Below are 22,324 nucleotides of genomic sequence, written 5' to 3'. Positions count from 1 at the left end.
CCACACTCTCATCCTGGAGGCCTAAGATAACCCAAACAATCATTGTACATTTTGAAATTTTAAGGTGAATTCTGAGTTTATAATTCGATTACTTTTTTCGTTGGCAGTGGTGTCGATGTAATGCATCTGCCTGAAGTTGTGAGTGAGCATGAATGAGGAGGGAATGTCAGGACCTCTGGTGGGAGGAGTGTGACAGCTCTGAGGGAGTGGCTATGGGGGACGATCAAAACATCTCACGGAGGATTTTGCGGCAGATGGTTGCGTGTCTGGTCCGGGTGAGCGATGAATCCCCCCTACCCTTTTCTCTGACCCGGTGTCAGCCTCTTCCACTACTGAATCCCAGTGATTCTTCATCCTGGAACGTGCCCTTGGAAGAAAGCCACAGTCAGCTTATGTGAAACACACTGCAGGAACGCTTTCACTCACTGTGGCCTTTCTTGTTAAATCTGGATGTGCTATTAAAGCGCTGATGACCCTTTAAAATGCTTTTATTCTCTACAACATCTTCTTGTTCCCACAGCTGCTGTTATCATCTGTTCTCATTCATTTTTTATAACAGTAGATTTTGAATCTTTGTTCGGCAGACATCCAGTCCTTGGTTTAGTCAATGCGGAATTTGAGTATCGATTAGTGAGGCTGATTTGATTGGGTTTCTTTAACATTTACAATTACTTTTTCCAGTAACAATTAGATCTCTGTGTTACATAGCAAAACCCCTTAATGTTTGAAATGACTGACAATGGCAACAAATTATGATTTCATAGATTGTTTGAAAAAAAAAAATCACAGTGGAATGAAATATTTATGATGCATTTGGAACAAATCCCATCATGTATTCGCCTCTGCAATTTCCGCTGAATGTGAGGCAGAGTGAAAGAGGCAGGAGCTCTGAGCTGCTATCTCCAGAGATGCCTGTAGACAAATGCTGGTTACATCAAAACTTCAGTGAGGGAGGTGACAGTGTCAGCTGTTGAATTGTGGGGGAGTGCAAACTGCAGGTGGAAAGCAGAGTGTGGGAGACTGACTGGTGGTGGATTCTTGCTTTCCAGCTTTGTCCTTTAGCAAGGTTTCTCTACTGACACCTAATGGCTGGCGCTATAAAATATTCAGTTCAATTAGAGAATGACTACAGACATGGCACATAAATCTCATCTTTACCATAGCGGGGACTCTCTGAATAAATCCACTTTTACAGGGGCTTTGCCTCGATCCCATTTCTTTTTCACTTTCTGGCTGTAAATAATAGGAACACCTTTCACTGTTTCTCACATGCCTTTTCATCCTTTCACACATTGCTTTATTTATGGAAAGTGAGAGTGGTACTACTTCAGCTAAGAGAAGTTCTTACAGAGAGTTTATCATGAGTTACCAATGAGTCTCATTGTCCCATTGTAATAAACGTGTGTGCATAATCCAGCATTCACAAATACATATGCAGTATATCTGCATGATCAGATAGACAGTGGTATTCATGTTTTTTTTTGTCCGTTCTTCTATCAGCAGTTCAACAGCACAATTTCTTCAAAAGTGGTAGATTTTACAATAACAATGAACACTCACGGTTAAATCTCAACACTCAATGGCAACTCGACCTTCTTGTAATGAATCTCCTACATATTTCTATCTGTCTGCTGCGTGTGTACAGATCCAAATTTGCGTCTGAAACAAAGCCAAGAAATACAACATGGTGTATGACTTTTCAAGCATTTGAAGGTTAATTATTCAAGACTTCTCTCTCCTCACAACAAGCCGAGAACAGCAGGATGGCGGAGTGAGCTTCCACTTCTCCTTTATTCCCTCAGAGAGTGTCAAAAGTTTAAAACCACTGCTTGATTGTAATTGAAATGCACACGTTGTCTGAAGTCTGACGCCTTCGAGCAAGGTGGAAGAAAATATAGGGCAAACATACCATCAGATGCTCCCTTCAGTGAGCGGCGCAATCAGTGACATGATTGTAATCAGTAACGAGACTAATCTGCTCTTTGTTTTTTTGATTATGCACGCGTTGTGGGTGTGGATTTTATGTGTAGATTAGTAGGGTAGCCTGTTTCAAGATTAAAAGCGCACACTGGTACGCTTTATCAAATATGTTGAACATATTGTGACAAAACAACAATGCTATGCTACTTAATTTTCAACATATGGACAAAAGAGTTTGTATTTTGTTTTTTTTTTCAAAAGGAATAAATGCTTGATAAGTGGAGGTTGAAGAAACCAAAAAGACATCTGTGCATAAACATCCTTTCCAGTTTTCCAAATGCTGGCTTTTGTTTTTGTTAGTAGGGAAATTATGCAGCAAATGGAAAATTTAAATCAGTCGAGAGTGTTTAAATGACTCCAGCTTTTAACTATCAAGCACATATATTCCTCAAAACCTCAAACCCAGAATGTCAGCAAAATTGTGCTTTAAATCACTGTCAAGAATTAAATCAATCGGAATGCAGGTTTAAATATCAACTGCACAGCCCTCAAATCTCCCTGCTGCTTCATGAACGGAATTTGCACACAACAATGTGTCAAGGCTCATGATTATGCAGCAGGCTGAAAGCACCTCCAGTAAAAGATGAATAATTGTTAGGATCTGAAGTTTTACTGTAAACAGCATTGATCTCATTTGAACTAGAGAGAGCGAAAGTCAGAGGAATGTTAATAGTTGTCTTGAAAAAAACAGTTGATAAAAAACTGTTGAAAAAAGGAACGATTACTAAATCCACACAACCGTTTCTCGGATTTGGTCTACATTCGTTGCTCTGCTCTCCAGAAACAGCTTCTGTCCCTGAAGCTGGTACAACACAGTAATTACAGACTTCGGCACATTAACCTTAAACACCTATTGTACTGACAGGTTTGGTCAGCAGTACACTGATCCACTTAAAAACCACCCATCCTAAAACAACTAACATACTAACATGAGCGTCTTTAAACCAAATAAAATGTGACAAATTAGTAAAGAGAAGGACTCTGCCAGCTCAGAGGAATCCCCACATGTATAACATTCAAACAAAATCAAGACCACATCAAACACGTTTCTATCAAAATTTTAATGAAAAAAAAAAGAAACCCTTAAAATGTAAATATCGAAAAAGTCACAGACCATCAGTTAACTTCAAAGTTAAAGGTGGATAAAGATCAATACAGTTATGGAAGTAGAGTTCTGAGACACCTTACTTGCATAGTTTGCATTTTACTTGCAACATTTAAGATTATTGCACTTTAGAGTGCTTGTTTTAGGTATCTCGAAACAGGCCAACAGAGTGAACGCAAGTTTGTTCTGCCCTTCAAACAATGTTAGCTGGTCTAAGTTTCCAGCTCATGCTACATTGGGTCAAATAAGAGGTGACCTCGAAGTTAAAGAAGCAAGTTTTTATTCGAAAGTTTGCAGATTTGAAACCCGTTGTGGCTCACTGAGCAAGGTCCTGCAACCCCAGCAATTCCCTGGACACTGCAGTACACAGCCCACTGCTTGGAGTATGTGTCGGTAAAATAAACACATTGGATTAAATGCAAACAAATAATTTTACTTGGGATCAAGATAATATAGAAAAAGAAAAAGAAAATGACTGATTGGATGATTTAATGATTCATTTATTGTTTTCCGATGCGTATTTGTGGTCAGGGTGTTTTTTTTAGACAGAATCACCAAATTATGCTTATTTTTGTATACATTCATAGCAAACTCTGTCTCAAAAGTAAAAATAAAAAAATCTAAACTGCTTCCATGTATTGCGGTGGTGTTATTGTATCTCACTGATTAACCTCTAAACCTTCAGGTTTATTTTGGACGATCTCACTGAATCAAACTGAGTGATTCTACTATGATTTGAGTTTGCTGCCAGTATCTCTGTACTTTTACTGGAGTGAAACTGAGTGAACGCCTGTGACTTTTAATGACCCATGCAATTACATCCCAATTTGTGAATTCAATTCAATTCAATTTGAAATATTCTGATGTTTGGGATTCATCCTCTTATTGAGGTCTGTTTGCACGTGTGTGTTCTTGCATTAAACGGACAAAGATCACTTCCGATTGTTCCTTCCACTTTATATTTGTTCAGTCATTGACAATATGTAAATTTGTTTGACAGCTTATCAACAAGTGAAATTTCTTCTCCTCTTCACCATGGAATAACAAAATATTTATTCACATTTTCTTGGTCAAAGATTAAAAACATCTGAATGGAACAACATCAGTTAAACTGCATGTGGTGAAGCAGTGGTTGCTACTGGCAACTGATAGTTCAATTGAAACCAACCGCTGATGGCAGATCAGTGAGAATCTTTCCTTCTCAAAAATGATGTGATATCTTAAAAAGAAAACAACTGAATTTCTATAAAGTAACTGCAAATCCTCATGACGACACTGTGGCTGTGAGCCTTGAAGACAGTTTTGTGGTGAAACAGAACAGTTGCAGTGGCCAAATAGAAAGTCATCCACAAACTTGAAGGATTTCAGCTTTGATCTCTGTGAGTGCAACAATGGCTATACATCTATCTTACTCATGTCCCTTCTGGGGAACTGCATCTGAATTGGGGTTGCCATGCTTCTAATCCTCCAGTCATTTCAGAGCATCTCAAGAAACGTGGAAAAAAAAAAAAAAGGCAGAAATGCTTTTATCCAACAGTGTTATGACTCTCTTGTATCCTGCAAGGTGTCACGAAGCACTGACATACAGTCAGTCCCACTCAAGTCAATCATATGAAACTCTGCACTTCAAAGCTTGCTCACTGGCTGTAGGTGTGTTAAACAGTGCACTCTGATGCTTGTAATGAAAGTTGGCACCACTTCTGAGTGTGAGAGCCCTGCTGTCAGCACTACCAGTGTTCAGATATCACCAGAAGTCACCAGCTCATCCCCCCCGTCTCTCCTCACAGTATCAAACCTGCAGGAACAACTCAGTTTCCTGGATCATTTTCTCCAACTCAGCTATGATTACAGTAATCAGGGCCTCAGCTTACCACCGAGCAAAATGATCTCTTCAACATTAATTACGTGCTGCTTAGACTATTTTTAGACTTTTCAAAGCATGTTTCTGTTTTGTGTTGTCCATACCTGTGTCGGCTAATGACTAGTTTTTCCACTGTGGGAAAACTAATTGTTATAGCCTCATTAAGAATAGAAGGAATTTCTGAGCACACCTACGAGCCCCAGAAGTCATAGAGCTCTTAATCCTATCCCAGAAATATACTATACGGGCCAGATGGAGACACACAAAAACCCAGTCATGATGCAAATAAGACATAAAAGCAAAACGGACCATAAAGAAATCTAAAATGACCGAACAGAGATGCTAAATGACTTTTAATGTCACAAATGTGACCCAACAGGGTTTAAAAAGAACCACAAGGAAGATGCAAAATGACCCCAGGATGACAGAAACTTGTTACAAAGAAATGCTAATGTTCAAGATGACTACCATCAAGTCAAAATAGTGGGAAAACAATTGAATCACAAAACAGAAATGATGACACAATTCTATCATAACTTACCCACAGTAGGAGCTATAATAAAAAACTGCCAAAACACCATGACACACAGAGTAAACATTAAATAAATATTAACTGCCACAAATGTAAAACCACCCAAATATAACTGCAAACAATGTGACGCCAAACAACCACTAATCAATCTAACAAGAGGCCAAAATGATGCAGAGCAATGTACAACTGAAACACAATGCAAAAATAACTTGACTCTGTTTGGTTTAAGAATTTTCTATCTGAGAGTTTTTGTGTATAATAACAGTATCTTTTAAACATGTTGTATTGCAATGCTTGAAAGTCCAACGCTACTTATATACTGTATATAACATGGTCCTGTAGACGAGGGATTTGAAGTTTGGGAGGATGAGCCCATCCTCACACCAGACTGTGTCTTCCAAGACAGCTCTAGAAATGTTTTTTTTTTAATGATATAATCAACAATTTTACAGTTTTATTTATTTGATTTCTTCACCCAAATTAAAAGAAATTTTTTTTGGCAAAAGCCTTCCAGCTGCTTCCAATGAGATAGATAGATAGATAGATAGATAGATAGATAGATAGATAGATAGATAGATAGATAGATAGATAGATAGATAGATAGATAGATAGACTGATTTAGCAGCATAGACAGCAGAAATGAATGCAATGGACATACAAGCAAACATTATTTAGTTATAAAAGTAGTTATTAGTAGAAGTAGCAGTTACTGTATAATAATAGCATTAGTTACTGTAACATATCAATATGTAAATAATTACAGCATATTAACATTATATAATTCATTACCGTATTCCCAGTCTGAAATATACTGTGTGAATAACTTCAAATGGCAGTTTACAATAGAGTAATATGGATTACAGTAGATCGACGTCACTCCAAGCGCCTCCTCTTTATTCAGTAATGTTGCATCAGCACATCCGGGATACGTCATCAGTCCTCACCGGCACCGTGTGTCTGCTGCCGACTGTACGTGAACCAGGCACTTTGCACAAGTTTTCCCCTTCTTTAACTTGTCATGTCTGAGCAGGCTGTCGTGGAGAAAATGAGCGAGCTGAAAGTGGACGGAGGAAAGAAGGTAAAGACTCAGTCTGTCCAGTCAATGCTTGTTACCCAGCTCGCAGCTAGCTTAGCCTGCAGTGAGGCTCATGCTGTCATTTAGCCGCCGGTGCTAAGGTGCTAAACTTTCGGCTCGCTTTTTTGAGAACCCCGTATCAGTTTCATTAAATTGGCAGTTTGGTGTAGTAATGATAATAATAATAACAATAAGGTTTGATGTGTTTGCAGGGGAAATAGTCAGTGGATGACTCTATCAAAGCCACTTTGGCTGTTTTTGGTAACGTTTTCTCTGACGGACAAGAAGATCTCTTAGCGAAACGTCATTCAAAACTATTGTTATATTTGTTTCTGTGATTAGTCTTGAATAGACAAAAGTCAAATCAACATTTAGGGTGCTGGTTTAATTATTTGGTTTGTCCGTTTAAATGACACGCACCCAGTGCACACATCAGATCTTTCTCATTTAAAACTTCAATCGTTTTGCAACACTTGTTTATGTATGAAATGTGAGGAGTGATATTACACCTCATGAAGAAATCAGTATGGTTATCACGCTTACCATTTTAAAATTGCTTTTTTCTTTTCTTGTCAAACAGAGTGGACCTGAATGTGGTAAAGATGGGGGTAAGAAGAAGGCTAAAAATGCTACTGGGGACTCTGGTGGCAAGGCTGAAGTAAGAACGTTTGTAGACACTATTTATAGTAATTGTATTAATTTCCTGTTCACACAAAGATAAATCATTATGCATGCCTGTTCAATGTCACATCTGGCCATTCTTTGCTCACATGCCACCATGCAGTCAACCTTTGGCTTCATGGAAGTTGAGCATCACTTACTAGTATCATAGTTATTCATTCTAGGAAAAAAATGCACAAATTTGGCACTTAATAAAAATCAAACTGGATGGTTTCCACAGTGATACAGTTGGTTAGGAAATGTAGCAATCCAAAAAAACAATATGAAGCTTTGACTGTATCTGCATATTCAGCCTCTATCCGAGATTAATAACATTCTACAAAGTTGAAATTGAAGCAGGTAAAATATATTTAATCATTTTATCTCAGCGAACATTTCAGTTCACATCTTCAGTCAACTTTGTTCATCCGAAAATGGTCTTGATGATGTATGTAATATAAACACCTGCAGCATTTTTTGTTGCCCTCCATTTATTTCACAACTTGTCTGTTTCTCTCAGCTGACACCGCCACCTCAGTACATTGATGCACGCCTTAGTCTTTACACAAAGCTGAAAGCTGAGCATGATGCTTTGATGGCAGAGAGGGCTGCAAAGGACAGCAAACCCATCAAGGTGACTTTGCCCGATGGCAAAGTGGTGGAGGCTGAGTCCTGGAAGACCACCCCGTACCAGGTGGCCAGTGGAATCAGGTCAGTGCAGTGATTCTGGCTCATTTCGGTGTTATGTCTTGCTCTCACGTTGCACTTCAAAGGCGCAAACAGCAACATTTCAATTTCAAATGAATCGCTATCAAGTTTGTAATCATGCTTACCATTTCAAACCGCTTCACAACTCCCACATTATGGAAATGGAGATTAGATATGACGCCCGCCAACCTTTAGCTGTTCACTGAGGAAAATGCTTTGATTTGTAACGAGTCATTAGTTTGGAGATGGGAAGAAACCATCCTTTGGTTTTGTGTCAGAATATTGCTGTACACAGGAAGTGCCAAGTGTGTGACGAGACGAAGTAATGATAACTGCTGGGCACATCAACAGACTGCACAGTGGAAGCAGCCTCCATGACCGTCATTACAACAGCTCGATGCTTTCATTTCTCCGTATGACCTAAAAGCCTAATTCTGTTTTGCTTTATCAAGATATCGCACAGAGCACATTAATGTTCCCATTTTTACATTCTTTAATTGTGAAGGCAAGCGGAGATGCCTGAGGGTTTTTGTTCCATGGTGACTTAACAGAGATAACTTTATTCGGAGCAGTACTGTCCTGCTCACTCACCAACACACAACCTGCAAGACCTGTCTAACTACCTCTGCTTTACAATGAGTCATCCAAATTTCACCTCGTTGGTTTATTTGGCATAAATGAATATATAATCTGTTACTGTTGAAGTAATGCTGTTTTGTTTCGCTTGTGATAGTTTCTTTTTTTAAACATAGATAATTAATTAGTCTCATTTCTACCAATAATATTTGAAGAATGCTAAATAATGTCCTATGAATGTCTGTGATTGAGTTTACAAACAGCATGTCTAAATGCACTATACATATATATATATATATGCACCTGTACATTGTTCTGATGTGGTATATTTCATGTTTTACGGTGCAGTCAAGGCCTGGCCGACAACACAGTGATTGCCAAAGTAAACAATGGCGTGTGGGACCTGGACAGACCTCTGGAGGACGACTGCAAACTCCAGTTGCTCAAATTTGATGACGAGGAAGCTCAAGCTGTAAGTTCACATCATTGCTGGTGTCGCATTAGAAGGTGTTTTTGTTTGTCCCGACACTTCAGTTCAGTACTTCGTCATCGTAAATTCATCTGACTGCTGCACTGAAACTGTACTCGACTTGTATTTTCACTCTGTAGTCTATAGCATGGCAGAGCTGTTTGCAATGATTCATTCACTGCATCAGAGTACAATTGTAAAGCTTTTGCTTTTTTTTTTTTTTTTTACAGATCAAAATTTCATTTATATATCATATTATCTAAAAAAAAAAAAAAAAAAAAACCTTCACATTTTGAAGATTTTAGCTGCTCTTTATTGATGCACAACTCTTCAACGTGTCAAAAAGTATTGATATGTGTATCTGGTGGACTAACCTGGTGTACAAGGTTAATATGATCAATAAGTTGTATGCAGTCAATAATAAACCTCAAAGCATTGCGGTTTACCAGGTGATAAGCCACAAAAAGATTAAGGGGTGAGTGAGAATATGGAAATGATGGTGGGAATCACGGAGCCTTAAAAAAACAGCAGCCCCCGGTGCATCTTATGTTAAGTACTTGATATTTATTGGAAAGAAAATGTTACTGAGTATTTGTGGTAAGTAAAAACATTTTTTAAAAAGCAATGTTGTGCTGTTGTTCATTGGCCATAGATTGTGTTGCACAATTTAACCTTTATTGAACAAAATCTCCTGCACTGTGACCGATGGGAGTGGCGTCACAGATTTAAAGATGTTATCGATGGACTCGTTTAGGTGTACTGGCACTCCAGTGCCCACATCCTGGGTGAAGCCATGGAGAGGGTGTATGGAGGCTGCCTCTGCTACGGCCCCCCCATTGAGAACGGCTTCTACTACGATATGTTCCTGGACAACAATGAGTGAGTCACACGAGCCTTTGGTTTGGAGTTGTCGGTGAAATTAATGATGCGATTCAGTACTCTGCATTACGTTTTACAGTTTACTGGCTCTGCTTCTCTCTGACATCAACAGCTGACACAAAGCATTTATTCTCACGACTCTCATGATGCCTCGGGGTTTGTTTTTTTTTGTTTGCTTTTTTGGTGTGTGGATTTCAAACAACAGCTCTCTGCATCTGCCCACAGGGTCCAAATCTTAACAGCAAATCGATTCAAATCACAGAACGCGAGGTTACTTGAGTGAAGCTTTGACAGTGTGTCGAGACAAACCTCGGAAATTTCTAACACTTTTTCCCTCGTAAACAACTTTGTTGCTTGACCTTTCCTGGTGCCGGATGCATTTGTGCCCGTTTGAGGCTGCAGGAGAGCTTGAAGAGTGCCGTCTAATTAATTCTGTAACCGCTTTTAATGAAGTCATTTTATGCTAATGGCATTCTTGAAGGTGTTTTTTCTCTACAAGGATATTTTGACATTGCCTAAGCCCTAAAGCCAAGGACTTTAAAGTATTTGCCCATCCTTGGCCGAGGTTGTCAGTTTCTGGGAGACAAAGAATTGCGTCAGTGGACAAAAGGTCTATTCGCATATCTGGTCACATCCGTGGTGCCCTTTTGGAAACTGCGGCACATCAAATTTAGCAGTGGAGACATTTCACATAGTAATGCTTATTTTTTGTGAAAAAGCTATTGTTGGGATGTTCAATTTCTTCTTCATATTTCGGGCAGCGGTGTATCCAGCAATGATTTCCCCGGCCTGGAGACCTTGTGCAAGAAAATCATCAAGGAGAAGCAGCCGTTCGAGAGGCTCGAGATAAAGAAGGAGACTCTGTTGGAAATGTTCAAGGTAGTTCAAGATGCTAATGTGCATTTCTTTTAAAAACTAATCGAAACAAGCTGATTGTCACCTCTCATCCATTATTTAGTACAACAAGTTCAAATGCCGCATTCTGAATGAGAAAGTCACCACTCCAACCACCACTGTTTACAGGTGAGTCCACAACTGATCCATGTTCATAATATAGTGTTTCTACTCGTGTACTTGATTCCACTGAAAAGTGTGGTGTTTGTATCCAAAGCTAAATACACTTTAACAAATTCTGTGAAATGGTTCTGTTACACAAAACTACATGAGAATTAGAACTGAATGATCAGTTTTAATATCTGGTCATATATTGTAGTCAAACAAGGCTTTGACCTGGGTTTGTTCTCTGGTGATGCTCTGACAAGTCTCAATTCGACAACTGTCTTCAGTTCCTGTTTATGTCCATTGTGCGAAGCGAAGATGCTAAAATCTTCTGTCAGTGTTCACATATTTATGGACTGTCTCTGTAAATATTGTGTATTTCAGATGTGGTCCCCTGATTGATTTGTGTCGGGGGCCCCATGTGAGACATACTGGAAAAATCAAGGCCCTCAAGATCCACAAGGTTAGTCCTGTCTGTGCCAGCTGCGTGTTATACAGTATAAAACAAACGTGTGTGTGTGTGTGTGTGCGAATGTATGTAGATTTGTTTTGTTTATCCAGGTAGTTTCTAAAGTGGTGTTCTCTGCGCCCCGAATGTCGGGCAGCAGGAACATTTGTCCTCATTTCTGGAGCAGAGTTACCATATGCTTTATCCTCATGGGATTTGTTGGAGCGTAAAAGAATGATGAAAGCTAACGTGGTCTTCTTGTGCTGTGCTAGAATTCGTCCACTTACTGGGAGGGGAAGGCAGACATGGAAACCCTCCAGAGGATCTACGGAATCTCCTTTCCTGACCCCAAAATGCTGAAAGAATGGGAGAAGTTTCAGGAGGAGGCCAAAAACCGGGATCACCGCAAACTGGGCCGGGTACGCAATGAAATGTAAAAAAGAAGCCGAGTTCGCTGAAGTTGTTCTGCAGGCATCTTGCACAGGCTGGTTGCTGAGGGTTTGTTGGTACTAATGTGCAGACAAAGCAAATATGAAATACAGGTAAGTTCATTTTAGTTCAAGGGCTAAAATTGGATTTGATGTCTCACTGCGCTATGGTGTGTTTGTATCCTGTACGATCAAGGAAGAAAAGCATCTTGCCCACCTAGAGATTACGACGAGTGCCTTCTAGTTACAGGCTTCATTAACGTTTAGGTAACCCAATGTCCTCCCAATAATAGTGAATTGATAATTGTGAATTGTCATCCCTATGGAAGCATTTGAATGATTTACATGGTTTACAAAATGGAGATTTTGTTCACCTCAGTAGTGAAAGTAACGGCAGCCTTAATATGTTAAATCATTCACCTATTGACCGATTTTGGCTTAAAATAACAATCATTTAAATGTGCGTCATACAATATGTGACAGATTTTTACAGTCTATTATAACAAAATATTAATGTTTCTGGGTGCATATTGTAGCTATTTGTTCTTTATGATAACATGAGGATCGAGTTGTGCAGGAGAGTTGACAAACAAATCAACTCGTTTCCTTTTTTTCCCCCATAATATTTCAAACTGAAACTGGTCTGACTTGAGCAGGACCAATTATAAAAAGAAAAAAGAAAATGGCTGCCACTAACAAGCCTGCATGTTTTTCTCAAACAGGAGCAGGACCTGTTTTTCTTCCACGACCTGAGTCCGGGGAGCTGCTTCTTCCTGCCTAAAGGCTCCTATATCTACAACACCCTGATTGAGTTCATCAGAGTAAGTCAGTAGTGAGAAGGATCGGGCTCTGAGATTTCAGAAGCAAGAAAAGATGAAGAAAGACTGAAACTTACAGACAGACAATTAAGCTGATATCATATACAGACCAAAAAAAAAAAGCACCACTCTTTGCTGGACAAATAATGGACAAAAGATTGCTCACTGCAGAACACTTAAACTAAAACATGTGAGAACAGATGATTGATGACCGCAAATAAAACCTTTGTTGTACCTGATTTGCGGCACCGAGCCACAAAAATCAATATTTTAAAGCTACTCTTTCTTTTCCTTCACTCACAGCAGTCATAATGAAAAACCCATTGCGAACAATTCCACTTTAATGTGTGTGAAACAGATTTGTGACCAAGCAGAGTAATGACATTTGTTTATTCAAAAAAAAAGCCTGTTTTTGCAAACAGACACTTTCAAATTATTTGCCGTGTGCATGTGAGTCATGATTTGAAGTAAATCACATTATATTTATTCTATTATCGTGTTCAGGTTTCGGTTTGAATGGAAAAATTGATGCCAAACAAAACGGAGCAATGCAAGGCGTATGAAAGCACAATAATAATGACTTCTAATTTAGTTGTTTTCCTGAAATCTGTCACTCTGCACACACAGACTGGGATGCCAGCATGCCGCAGTATAAACATCCTCGGTGGTAGTTAGCTTTTTAAAGTCCTAGCTTTTGCAGAGTTGTTTACCATTTTATACCTGCATACATTGCTTATCAGCGAGTCCCCAGGCGCCGACTGAAACCGCCTGTTTGTAGCTGAATTATAAAGCAGAGTCACTTTGGGAAGTCACTTTTTCCTGTGTTTCGTGTCCTTGTCGTTTCTTTGACAGAGTGAGTATAGGAAGAGGGGCTTCCAGGAGGTGGTGACGCCCAACATCTACAACAGCAAGCTGTGGCAGACTTCAGGACACTGGCAGCACTACAGCGAGAACATGTTCTCCTTCGAGGCCGAGAAGGAGACCTTCGCCCTCAAGCCCATGAACTGCCCCGGACACTGGTCAGACTTCTTCTTCTGTCACATTCGGAGATGGTTTTCACTTTAATTTTGGGCATGTGGGCCAAATAGAATGAGCCTGAAGTAGATGCAGACATGGACAAAGTGTTGATTTTCATTTGGAGTTTGTCTGTAATCACAGGAGGGACTAAAGAACACCAGGCTGTTTGTTCTTTTTGGCCATTAACTGTGTTTTACTGTTACATTGGAGCACCTGTCACAAGACGACATATTTAACTTGGCTCTAATGTTTAGTGAAAAGTGTCTTCATAATGCTGTCACTTTATAAAACGGTGTTTTACTACGCTTTACTCCATAAGGCTTTGTGAATCAGCTTCCTCCTTCACTGTTCCATTAGTTTGTCAGCCAGTTCAACTCAACTTGTAATGGACCAATTCTCCTGCCATGTTTTCAGTCGTTGAGTGACCCAGTTCAATTTACTGCTGAATGCTGCAATGCAGTGTGAAGAGCCAGACTGCAGCTCTTTGTATTCACATCTTTTATCTGCCTTTTACTGTTCCAATTTTCCCTGCTCTCCTCTCAGGCAGCTCCTCTGTAGATCATGCTTGAATTGAAATTGAGCTCGCAAACACATTTTATCAAAAGTGTTGAATATCAGTGAAATCAAATATTAAAGTCAGGCTTTTACAGCTGCACTAAAACGGGAGTTATTTATAGGTACTGAGACAGTTCAAAATGGAAGTTGGCTCGTCTAATTTAGTGTTTTTTGTTTATTTTGTACTTTTATTTTCTTTCTTTCTTTCTTTATTTACTTGTTCTCCGCGTCAGTCTGATGTTTGATCACCGCCCTCGCTCCTGGAGAGAGCTTCCCCTTCGGTTGGCCGACTTTGGCGTCCTGCACAGGAACGAGCTTTCAGGAGCTCTGACCGGTCTGACCCGCGTGCGTCGCTTCCAGCAGGACGACGCCCACATCTTCTGCTCCATGGAACAGGTGAGGCCTACTGAGGCCGTGGAAGCACATACATTATTTCTTCCAAACAAGCTGCCTGCTGTTGTGTAGGTTTGTGGTTCATGTGGAGCGAAAGGACAAAAACATGGCATTAAAAGGTTACACCTTTAGTTCTGCTGCTCCAATAAATGAGCACATAGACTTTCAGGTGAACCTCAGGACGAGAATTGCTTTTTGACCGTTTCTTTATTTCACTACTTTTTGACCCGTTGATTAGTTGTGTGTTTCTAAAAAGCCAAAGATCTAACTGATGTAAGTGGAAATGTCATATGAACTTTCCATATTTTAACATTATATGGAGGTTTTTTTTTTAACATGCTGAGATCTATAAAAACTAAATAAAACAGTTGAAATTGGCTACAAAAAAAAACCCCAAACGCTAAATAGGGCTTTCAGGTTTCACTCAGTCTCAATGTTTAGTTTTCAAAAAGCTGAGATGAGAAAAAAAAATAATGATGAAAAATTAGTAAGTGGGGGTCAAAACTTCTTTGTTTAACTTCAAATACACATCTTAAATGAAGGCCAAAATCATTAATTATAAGTCCAGAAATGTATTAAGTTTAAAGACATCTGACAGTTACAGGCCTATATAACAGGAAACGTCTACCTGTATAGTGTGACTTTCAATATGTGAGAGATACCAGCTCCTGTCTACCTTTTTTTAAAAAGTACATTTGATGTTGCACTTTGTTTCAATCTGCTTGGTGATGTAATTTTAATCACTGTGAGGGAAATGGATTTTATTCCCCCATGATAAGGCTGGCTTGAAAGTGAAGAGTGTACGATTGGTGGGGAGGTTTAAACAGGTTCTGGAATCAGCTTCTGAATGGAGGTTTTTCCAGTTTTGTTCCGAGAAATCACACATGCAACTGTATTTATGGAACATTTCGTTCATAATCCAAGCTCATTTAAAGCAGACAAGAGGATTGATTTATATTGTGGAGCTGCACTTTCAAGAACTCGCAACTTTTTAGGGAAAAAAATAAAGTATTGTCTTTTCAATGGACCTGCAGAATGAAAACAAAGTGGAAGTATATCATCACCTTGGGTAAAATGAATACAAATACACTTTATAGAATATGAGCATTTGTTTAAGTTACAAATAAGAAAAGTAAACGCTTAAAAGCAATTCTTGTAATAAACTAAGTATTAAGTATTTTCCTCTCGCAGTCTTAAATGTCCTTCGCAGCTTGTTCACAGTTGGTAATCTGCCGCGCGTCACAAAGGTTTATCGTCAAATGAGATTTTGTCTCATCTTTTGATTTCCTCGTGTAATTTGATTACTTTGTAATTCTGGCACAAACTAAGATGAAAGCAGTCATTACACCGGAAACGTTACCGCGCGGCGATGTCCAGATGGACGGCACAAATTTTGTTACATTTTTATTATCGACCGCAGATTGAGGAAGAAATCAAGGGATGCCTGGACTTCCTGCGGACTGTGTACGACGTGTTCGGCTTCACGTTCAAACTCAACCTTTCCACCAGGCCAGAGAAGTTCCTGGGAGACCCGGAGATCTGGGACCAAGCAGAGAAGGTAATCAGAAAGCCTCTTGTTTCTTTCAGGCTGTATATTAGAAAATACGAGCGGCATTCGCATAAAGCCTCGCTGGAGAATAAAGATGCTGATGTATGATATTATCAGCAAGGAAAATCCAGCGCCACTCCACACACCCGCTGAATGGAAGAGCGAGATTTGCCGACCCAGAGAACATTTATATTTTAATGAGTTTTTTGTTTTTTTTGTTGGAGGTGCCATCAATTCTGAAGAAGAAGAAAATGCTTGTTCTTCTCTAGAGAATCCATCAACACATCTTTGCTGTCACCCTGTGCCTTTTCTGTCAAATCAGACTCCCTCTCTGAAGACCAGCTCCATATTTCACATCAGCAGTTCAGTTCTCATTTGCCTGACTTGTGTTTAAAGTAACCATGAACAAATAATCACAAGAGTGAGCGGGCCGCGCCGAGTGATAATGAGGCTTTATTGCTCGGGGCTTTCAGCGTTCGACGATACGCGGCAACGTGGGACAACTGGGAGTCTGAGACGATGATAAAGGTGCCACATGTATGCTGCATTGGTGCATCAGTCGCACTGGAGCACAGAGCGGCGTGCAGGTTGTGCATTACTGCGACAGTCGTTACCTGGCAGGCTCGGGGTGGATCAAAAGGTGTTGGTTGACAGTCAGAAAGCATGTGTCAGATTGTTACAGCGGGGCGACACACACAGTTTCCCTTTTGATCTTATCCGGGAGGTTCCATTGCTTCTCCAGTTAAATATTAAATCTGCTACCAGACTGGATTCCAGCCACTAAGCTGTTTGTTTTGTATGCTGCTGGAAACTCTCATCTTACAGGATAAGCTGATGCTTTTTGTGCTTTGCTGTCTCCACTTCATTGATTTTTATCATATTGATTGTTCCTTTTTTGTGGTGGTGTTGGCATAAGGTTTGTCATTTCAATCTACTGCAGGCTGCCTGGTTTTAAAATCTGGAGATTTCAAAAGCAGTGGAAATATTCTTTTCTTTTCCCTCACTCTCTGTAAATCATACATTTTGCGATTTCAACTCGTACAATTTCACAAAGAGCACCCTTCACATTTGCAGCATGCACAATTCATCTTATTGAGCACAGTGCTCTTGGTCAATCTAAAATGTTTATAAACTTGAATATTTAAGCCGATAAAAGTGAGATTTTGGTTTTGTTAGCAGATGTCTTTATCTTGAAGTCAAGAAACTAATATTTCTGACAATTCCAAATATTTCTTGAGTGATATATATAGGTTGCCCAATGCCAACTTTGCTGGTTTTTAAGATGTTCCTCCTTACATGCATATTTAACACACCGTCTAGTTCCACCCTCTCCTGCCATAGCCATGTCACCTTCACCGCCATCCAAATCACTTAAGAAGGCGCATTTAAAGACTTTAAGGGGCTTTAAACAACATCAAAATACATCTGGACGGTGTCGTGGTTCAGTGCACACCCAGTGTTTAAGCACATCCACAGCTCCCCACCAGTGTGCTCCTCTTGCGGCGCAAAACTAACTTTTTCAGACTCATTTTAGGAAAAGAAAACATTCCATATTCACACCAAAGCGATAATTATGCACACCATAATGGAGGGTGTTGATCGCCTTCGATCAAGCCTTTCCTCGTTACACAAACACACAACACCTGGTGTGCCGATGCAGCTTGTAGTTGCAGGAAAATCTGCATGAAAATTATATGTTGAAAATGGAAGCTTGCCTAATAATTGTGCACTCAGTGTATACGTGAACAGTGAGGGAGTAAGTATAGGATATAATGACAGGAAAGGCTCTTGACTTCTTGAAATGGGGGGGGAAAAAAAAGGTTAACGCTGTTCTTAAGGGTGTTAAAAACCGATTCTCCTGTTAAACACTCGGTCCTGAGTGCTTCAGTTTCTCACCATAGTGCTGCTGTTGGGAGTTGTTTTTAATGTGCTATGTCATTATCAGTCAACCCAGTGATCACATTGACTACTTAAATATTAAACACTTGCAGTGAGCTGATAGGATGCTACAAACGGCATTTGGGAGAGATTAAATGTGCTCTTTCAGTGGCTGGTAATTGCAAAAAAGACATTGTGACAAATGCAATTAGTGACAAATAAATTTGGGATAATAGTCATTTCAAGAGTTGTTTTTTGGTTTTTGTATTTTTTACCTTGACGGCGTGATAGTCTCTCTTTGGGGAAAAAAAAAGTTTGAGTGAATTCAGCTCCTGATAATTCCGATTTGCTTGCACAAAGGTAGAACAATAAGGGCAGTGAAAAAGTTTCTTGTAAACCTGGCACAGCGACTGGAGCTGAACTTCCTGCATGTTTGTCTCACCTCATTAATTCCCACAAGCAACCGTAAAATATTATTGAGACGTTTAACGTTTTCTCAGGTCAGTGATTGCTTCCAGATGAAGAAAAAGTCGGGTCTAAATGTGCCGCTTTGCTTAACACCACAGTTTACCTACATATTAGCCGGCTATCGACGTGGCCACAAAGCTGTAATTGTTGGGGGTTTTTTTTTACAGCAACTGGAGAACAGCTTGAATGACTTTGGAGAGAAATGGGTTCTCAACCCAGGCGACGGAGCGTTCTACGGACCCAAGGTGAGCCACGCTTTGCAGTAATGATGTCTTTGAACTGAAACACTGGGAGTGCTGCTGTTGATCACATGTGCCCTTTTGTCAATGTGCACAGATTGACATTGAAATCAAGGATGCCATTGGTCGATACCATCAGTGTGCCACAATACAGCTGGATTTCCAGCTCCCGATCCGGTTCAATCTGTCCTTCGTAAGGTAATCCATCTACTCTCTGGACTAAATTCAGAGTCGGATTTGGCGTTCATCTTTGTAAGACTTCATGTGTATTAAAGATGTTTGTCTTTCTTTATAAACTTGAAAAAAAAGATGAAACTATGCATGACAAACTTACTGATTGAACACGAAAGTAGCATTTTGCTTTGTAAAGCATGAGAACATAAATAGTCATTCCTACTGTTGATCATTTTGCCCATTGTGGATTTTTACACCAATTGATGCTTTTTATGTTTTCATATATGAATTGTTTTTGTAGCCATGATGGCGACGACAAGAAGAGACCAGTGATTATCCACAGAGCCATCCTGGGATCGGTAGAGAGGATGATCGCTATTCTGACCGAAAACTACGGAGGAAAATGGTTTGTAAACAATCTGGTAGAGGTGTTTAGCACAGCTTTTCAGTTTGAATTTGTTTATTACGTTGATAAAGATGTCAATATTTTCTTTTTACAGAGAAATGCAAACACTGCCTCTGTGAAGCTGTAAATATTTACACAGGTTTCCGTCAGGCCGGCTGGCTTTTGGTCTATTCAGCTAAATGCTAATGTGCCTCGTCCTCTTTCAGGCCGCTGTGGCTGTCTCCTCGTCAAGTGATGGTCGTACCTGTGGGACCAACGTGCGACGAGTACGCTCAGAAAGTAAGCACTGACCTCGGCTTCACATCAGGACTAAACACTTCAAACTCTTCTCTTTCATCCTGAATGATTGTTCCACGCTGCGGTCCTGCGCGCTCTCATCGTTGCTCAATCTGACGAGCACTCCCTTCACACTCCCGAGCATTTGTTATGTTACTGTGGTTGTTACTCATTACAGTAGAGGGTAACGCTGTTGGTTTCACGTGAGACAACGTTTCTCATCCAAACATCAGTGAATCAGGTTGAAAGTGGCTAAAATAAGAATTTGTGTCCCTGGTAGTTTATAAATTTGGTCGGGGTGAGATGATCTGTTGCTTTGTGTTTTTGAACTGTTGACATGACTCATCTTCTGTTGTCTCGCAAGCTCTTTCTTCTTTATTCCTTTAATTGCTCACACATGCGCTATACTCCCCAACTCTGCCTTCACAGGTCATCGGTGGTATTACTCTATTTGCTAAACATCTATAAGCTCCCGAGAATTGAACCAAAGCCTGCACATTTGGGGTCATTCCTATATGGGCTTTTATACCTACTGTATGGTTTTGGTATGATTTCATTTTAACAGGCTCTGTTGTCAAAAAACTAAATAAATCACTGAGCCCACTGACCTCCACATTTGTCCTACTGTCACTCTGGTGCCCCTTCCCATACTCTGAAACCCACTTCTATAAGGCACTGAAAAGCAATTGAGGAACACTGGAGCTAAGTGTAAGACTCGTTCAAGATAAATTGCTGAAGCAATCCAGTCACATTGTTAAAAATGGGACAAACGACTCGAGTCGTCAGACAGGCTGTAATCAAGCTCAGTTGAGCTGGAAGATGCCACTTTATCCAGAACAGCTTCAAGTTGCACAAGCGCAGCTGCTCAAGTGGCTCAGAATTTAATCAGGAGGTTTGGTTTTTACTGTTCAGATGCTTTTAGGTTCCAATTGTCTTTGTTTTCTCTCCCAAACACATCAGAGGTCCAGTATTGTGTGTTTACATCAAATTTGTTGCCCCCTTTGGGCTCACTTTTAGTAAATAACAAGCTGTGACAATAAGTGCAATACAAAGCCAGAGAAACACTTTGTGAAGTAAAACTGGACACTTTTAAAGATGTTTATGCTCGACACAGTGGTGTGGCGGTTAGTACTCTGGGGTTTGTGGCCTTTCTGTGTGAAGTTTGTATGTTCTCCATTGTGTATGTCGGGAAACTCCTTTTTCTGTTTACGGTTGGTTGGCGTAATCTTACCTTTCGCACACAGTTGGGATTGGCTCCTGCTGCCCTGCAACACTAGTTTCAATAATGCACTTGAGAAGATTTTAATGTCCTGATTTCCACACGACTGTTGGCTTGAACTCTGTGTCTGTGTTTTCCCAAACTATTGCTTTACATGATTGCAGCTGTTGGATGTCATCCTATCTGCACTGAAAATGTGTTTATACAGTAGAAGCGAATTGTTAAATCCGTCTGCCGGAGACTGACGTGTTCTGACTGCGTTCTGTTTCCTCTGGTTAACCCGACAGGTCAAACAGGACTTCCACAGCAGCGGCTTCATGGCCGACGTGGATCTCGACCCCGGCTGCACCCTGAACAAGAAGATCAGAAACGCACAGTTGGCGCAGTACAACTTCATCCTGGGTCAGCCACAGCACTTTTCTTTCACTCCTATCTTTTTGTTTCTCTCGCTGTCAATCCACATATTGATTTTTTTTTCCTTCTTTTTTCTGCCTTTGTCTTGTTTTGCATGTTCGCCTGTTGGGGAAAAAGTGGTGGGAGAAAAGGAGAAGACGAGCAACACCGTGAACGTGCGCACACGGGACAACAAGGTCCACGGCGAGCGCAGTGTGGAGGAGTGCGTCGAGCGTCTGAAGCAGCTCAAGGCCTCAAAGAGCCGCAACGCAGAGGAGGAATTCTGAGCTTTGTCTCTAACCGTACCTTCAGTTTCTTCAAAGGGCTGTATGCTTAAAATCTGCTTGATGTAAGGGGGGGTTGTTACTGAGGTTTTTCATTGCAACAATCATGTGGGGCTTTTTTCTTTTTCCTTGTGTCTTCCATTTCCTCTTCATAAAACTGTTGTTATCAAATGAAATGGTTACTCCTTCATCCCATGGAGAACAGTACCGTCTACGTACCTTCTGCAGGAAACTGATGAGTCTGTGATGCAATGAGATCTTTTACCAGCTCTCCTGACAAATAAAGAACACGGTTTCCTGACAAACTCCCATTTATGATCAAAACAAAGTGGGAGGAATTCAGCCATTTGTATCAATCTCTATTTGTTTCTTCAGGGAATTGTACATGTTACAATTTTGATAATTAAACAGTCTATTCTTGATGTGTCTTTGTGGTTTTCTCTTTTAAATCACATAATGGGACACGTTTTAGTTTCCCCCTTTTGCACCTGCTCTGCATACATCCAACTGTCATCCTTAAAGCTGCTCAAAAAATTTGAATTTCTCAATTATTTATATACGGATATTGACTCGGAAGGTAAATGTTTTTTTTTTGTTTGTTTTTTTTTTTATAGTATATCATTATGTCCAACTAAACAAAAATCTGGTTTTGAAAAAAATAGTAATTTTACAAGCAGCATTTTCCATTGTCACTGTTTGCACCAGTATATCACGAGTCAAAAGATCATAATGGTAATGAAATAAAGATTAAAAACTCAATGATAAAAACAGCACTCTATGCTATGTTATCAAAATCACTGCAGTAGCAACCAAATCAACTGCACAGTCAGAACTTGAGTTGTAAATGAAAGATCCTGCATGTTCTGCTCCAAAAATTGAAAATACAAAATGGATTGGTGCTGGAGTCTTATTTTCCTCTGCAGAGAGGCACAATT

At 40.0% G+C, this 22,324-nt stretch overlaps 1 protein-coding gene across 1 annotated transcript; it reads left to right on the top strand.

Annotated features, from left to right (window-relative positions):
• Nucleotides 1-6,415: 6,415 nt before the first annotated feature.
• On the top strand, nt 6,416-21,809 carry tars1 (threonyl-tRNA synthetase 1). The gene is made up of 19 exons (XM_080499589.1): nt 6,416-6,556; nt 7,134-7,211; nt 7,734-7,924; nt 8,846-8,969; nt 9,721-9,845; nt 10,607-10,724; nt 10,804-10,868; nt 11,229-11,307; nt 11,565-11,711; nt 12,443-12,541; nt 13,391-13,557; nt 14,344-14,506; nt 15,924-16,061; nt 18,566-18,643; nt 18,735-18,835; nt 19,113-19,217; nt 19,424-19,496; nt 21,000-21,114; nt 21,244-21,809. The coding sequence occupies exons 1-19, from the start codon at nt 6,497-6,499 to the stop codon at nt 21,390-21,392; spliced, it is 2,175 nt and encodes a 724-aa protein (XP_080355715.1). The 5' UTR covers nt 6,416-6,496; the 3' UTR covers nt 21,393-21,809.
• The last annotated feature ends 515 nt before the right edge of the window (nt 21,810-22,324 follow it).

This window comes from Blennius ocellaris (genome assembly GCF_963422515.1).
Source record: "Blennius ocellaris genome assembly, chromosome: 7".
In the NCBI taxonomy this organism is placed as follows: Eukaryota; Metazoa; Chordata; class Actinopteri; order Blenniiformes; family Blenniidae; genus Blennius; species Blennius ocellaris.
Note: the sequence above shows the minus strand (reverse complement) of the source record. Positions and strands in the feature narration are given on the sequence as shown.

What these genes read in the sequence shown, in the direction of transcription:
- tars1 (XM_080499589.1), top strand. Translation starts at nt 6,497, where the DNA reads ATGTCTGAGCAGGCTGTCGTGGAGAAAATGAGCGAGCTGAAAGTGGAC. An exon ending in CCCTGATTGAGTTCATCAGA is followed by an intron (nt 12,542 to 13,390) that starts GTAAGTCAGTAG and finishes TTTCTTTGACAG; the next exon opens with AGTGAGTATAGGAAGAGGGG. An exon ending in TTCAATCTGTCCTTCGTAAG is followed by an intron (nt 18,836 to 19,112) that starts GTAATCCATCTA and finishes TTGTTTTTGTAG; the next exon opens with CCATGATGGCGACGACAAGA.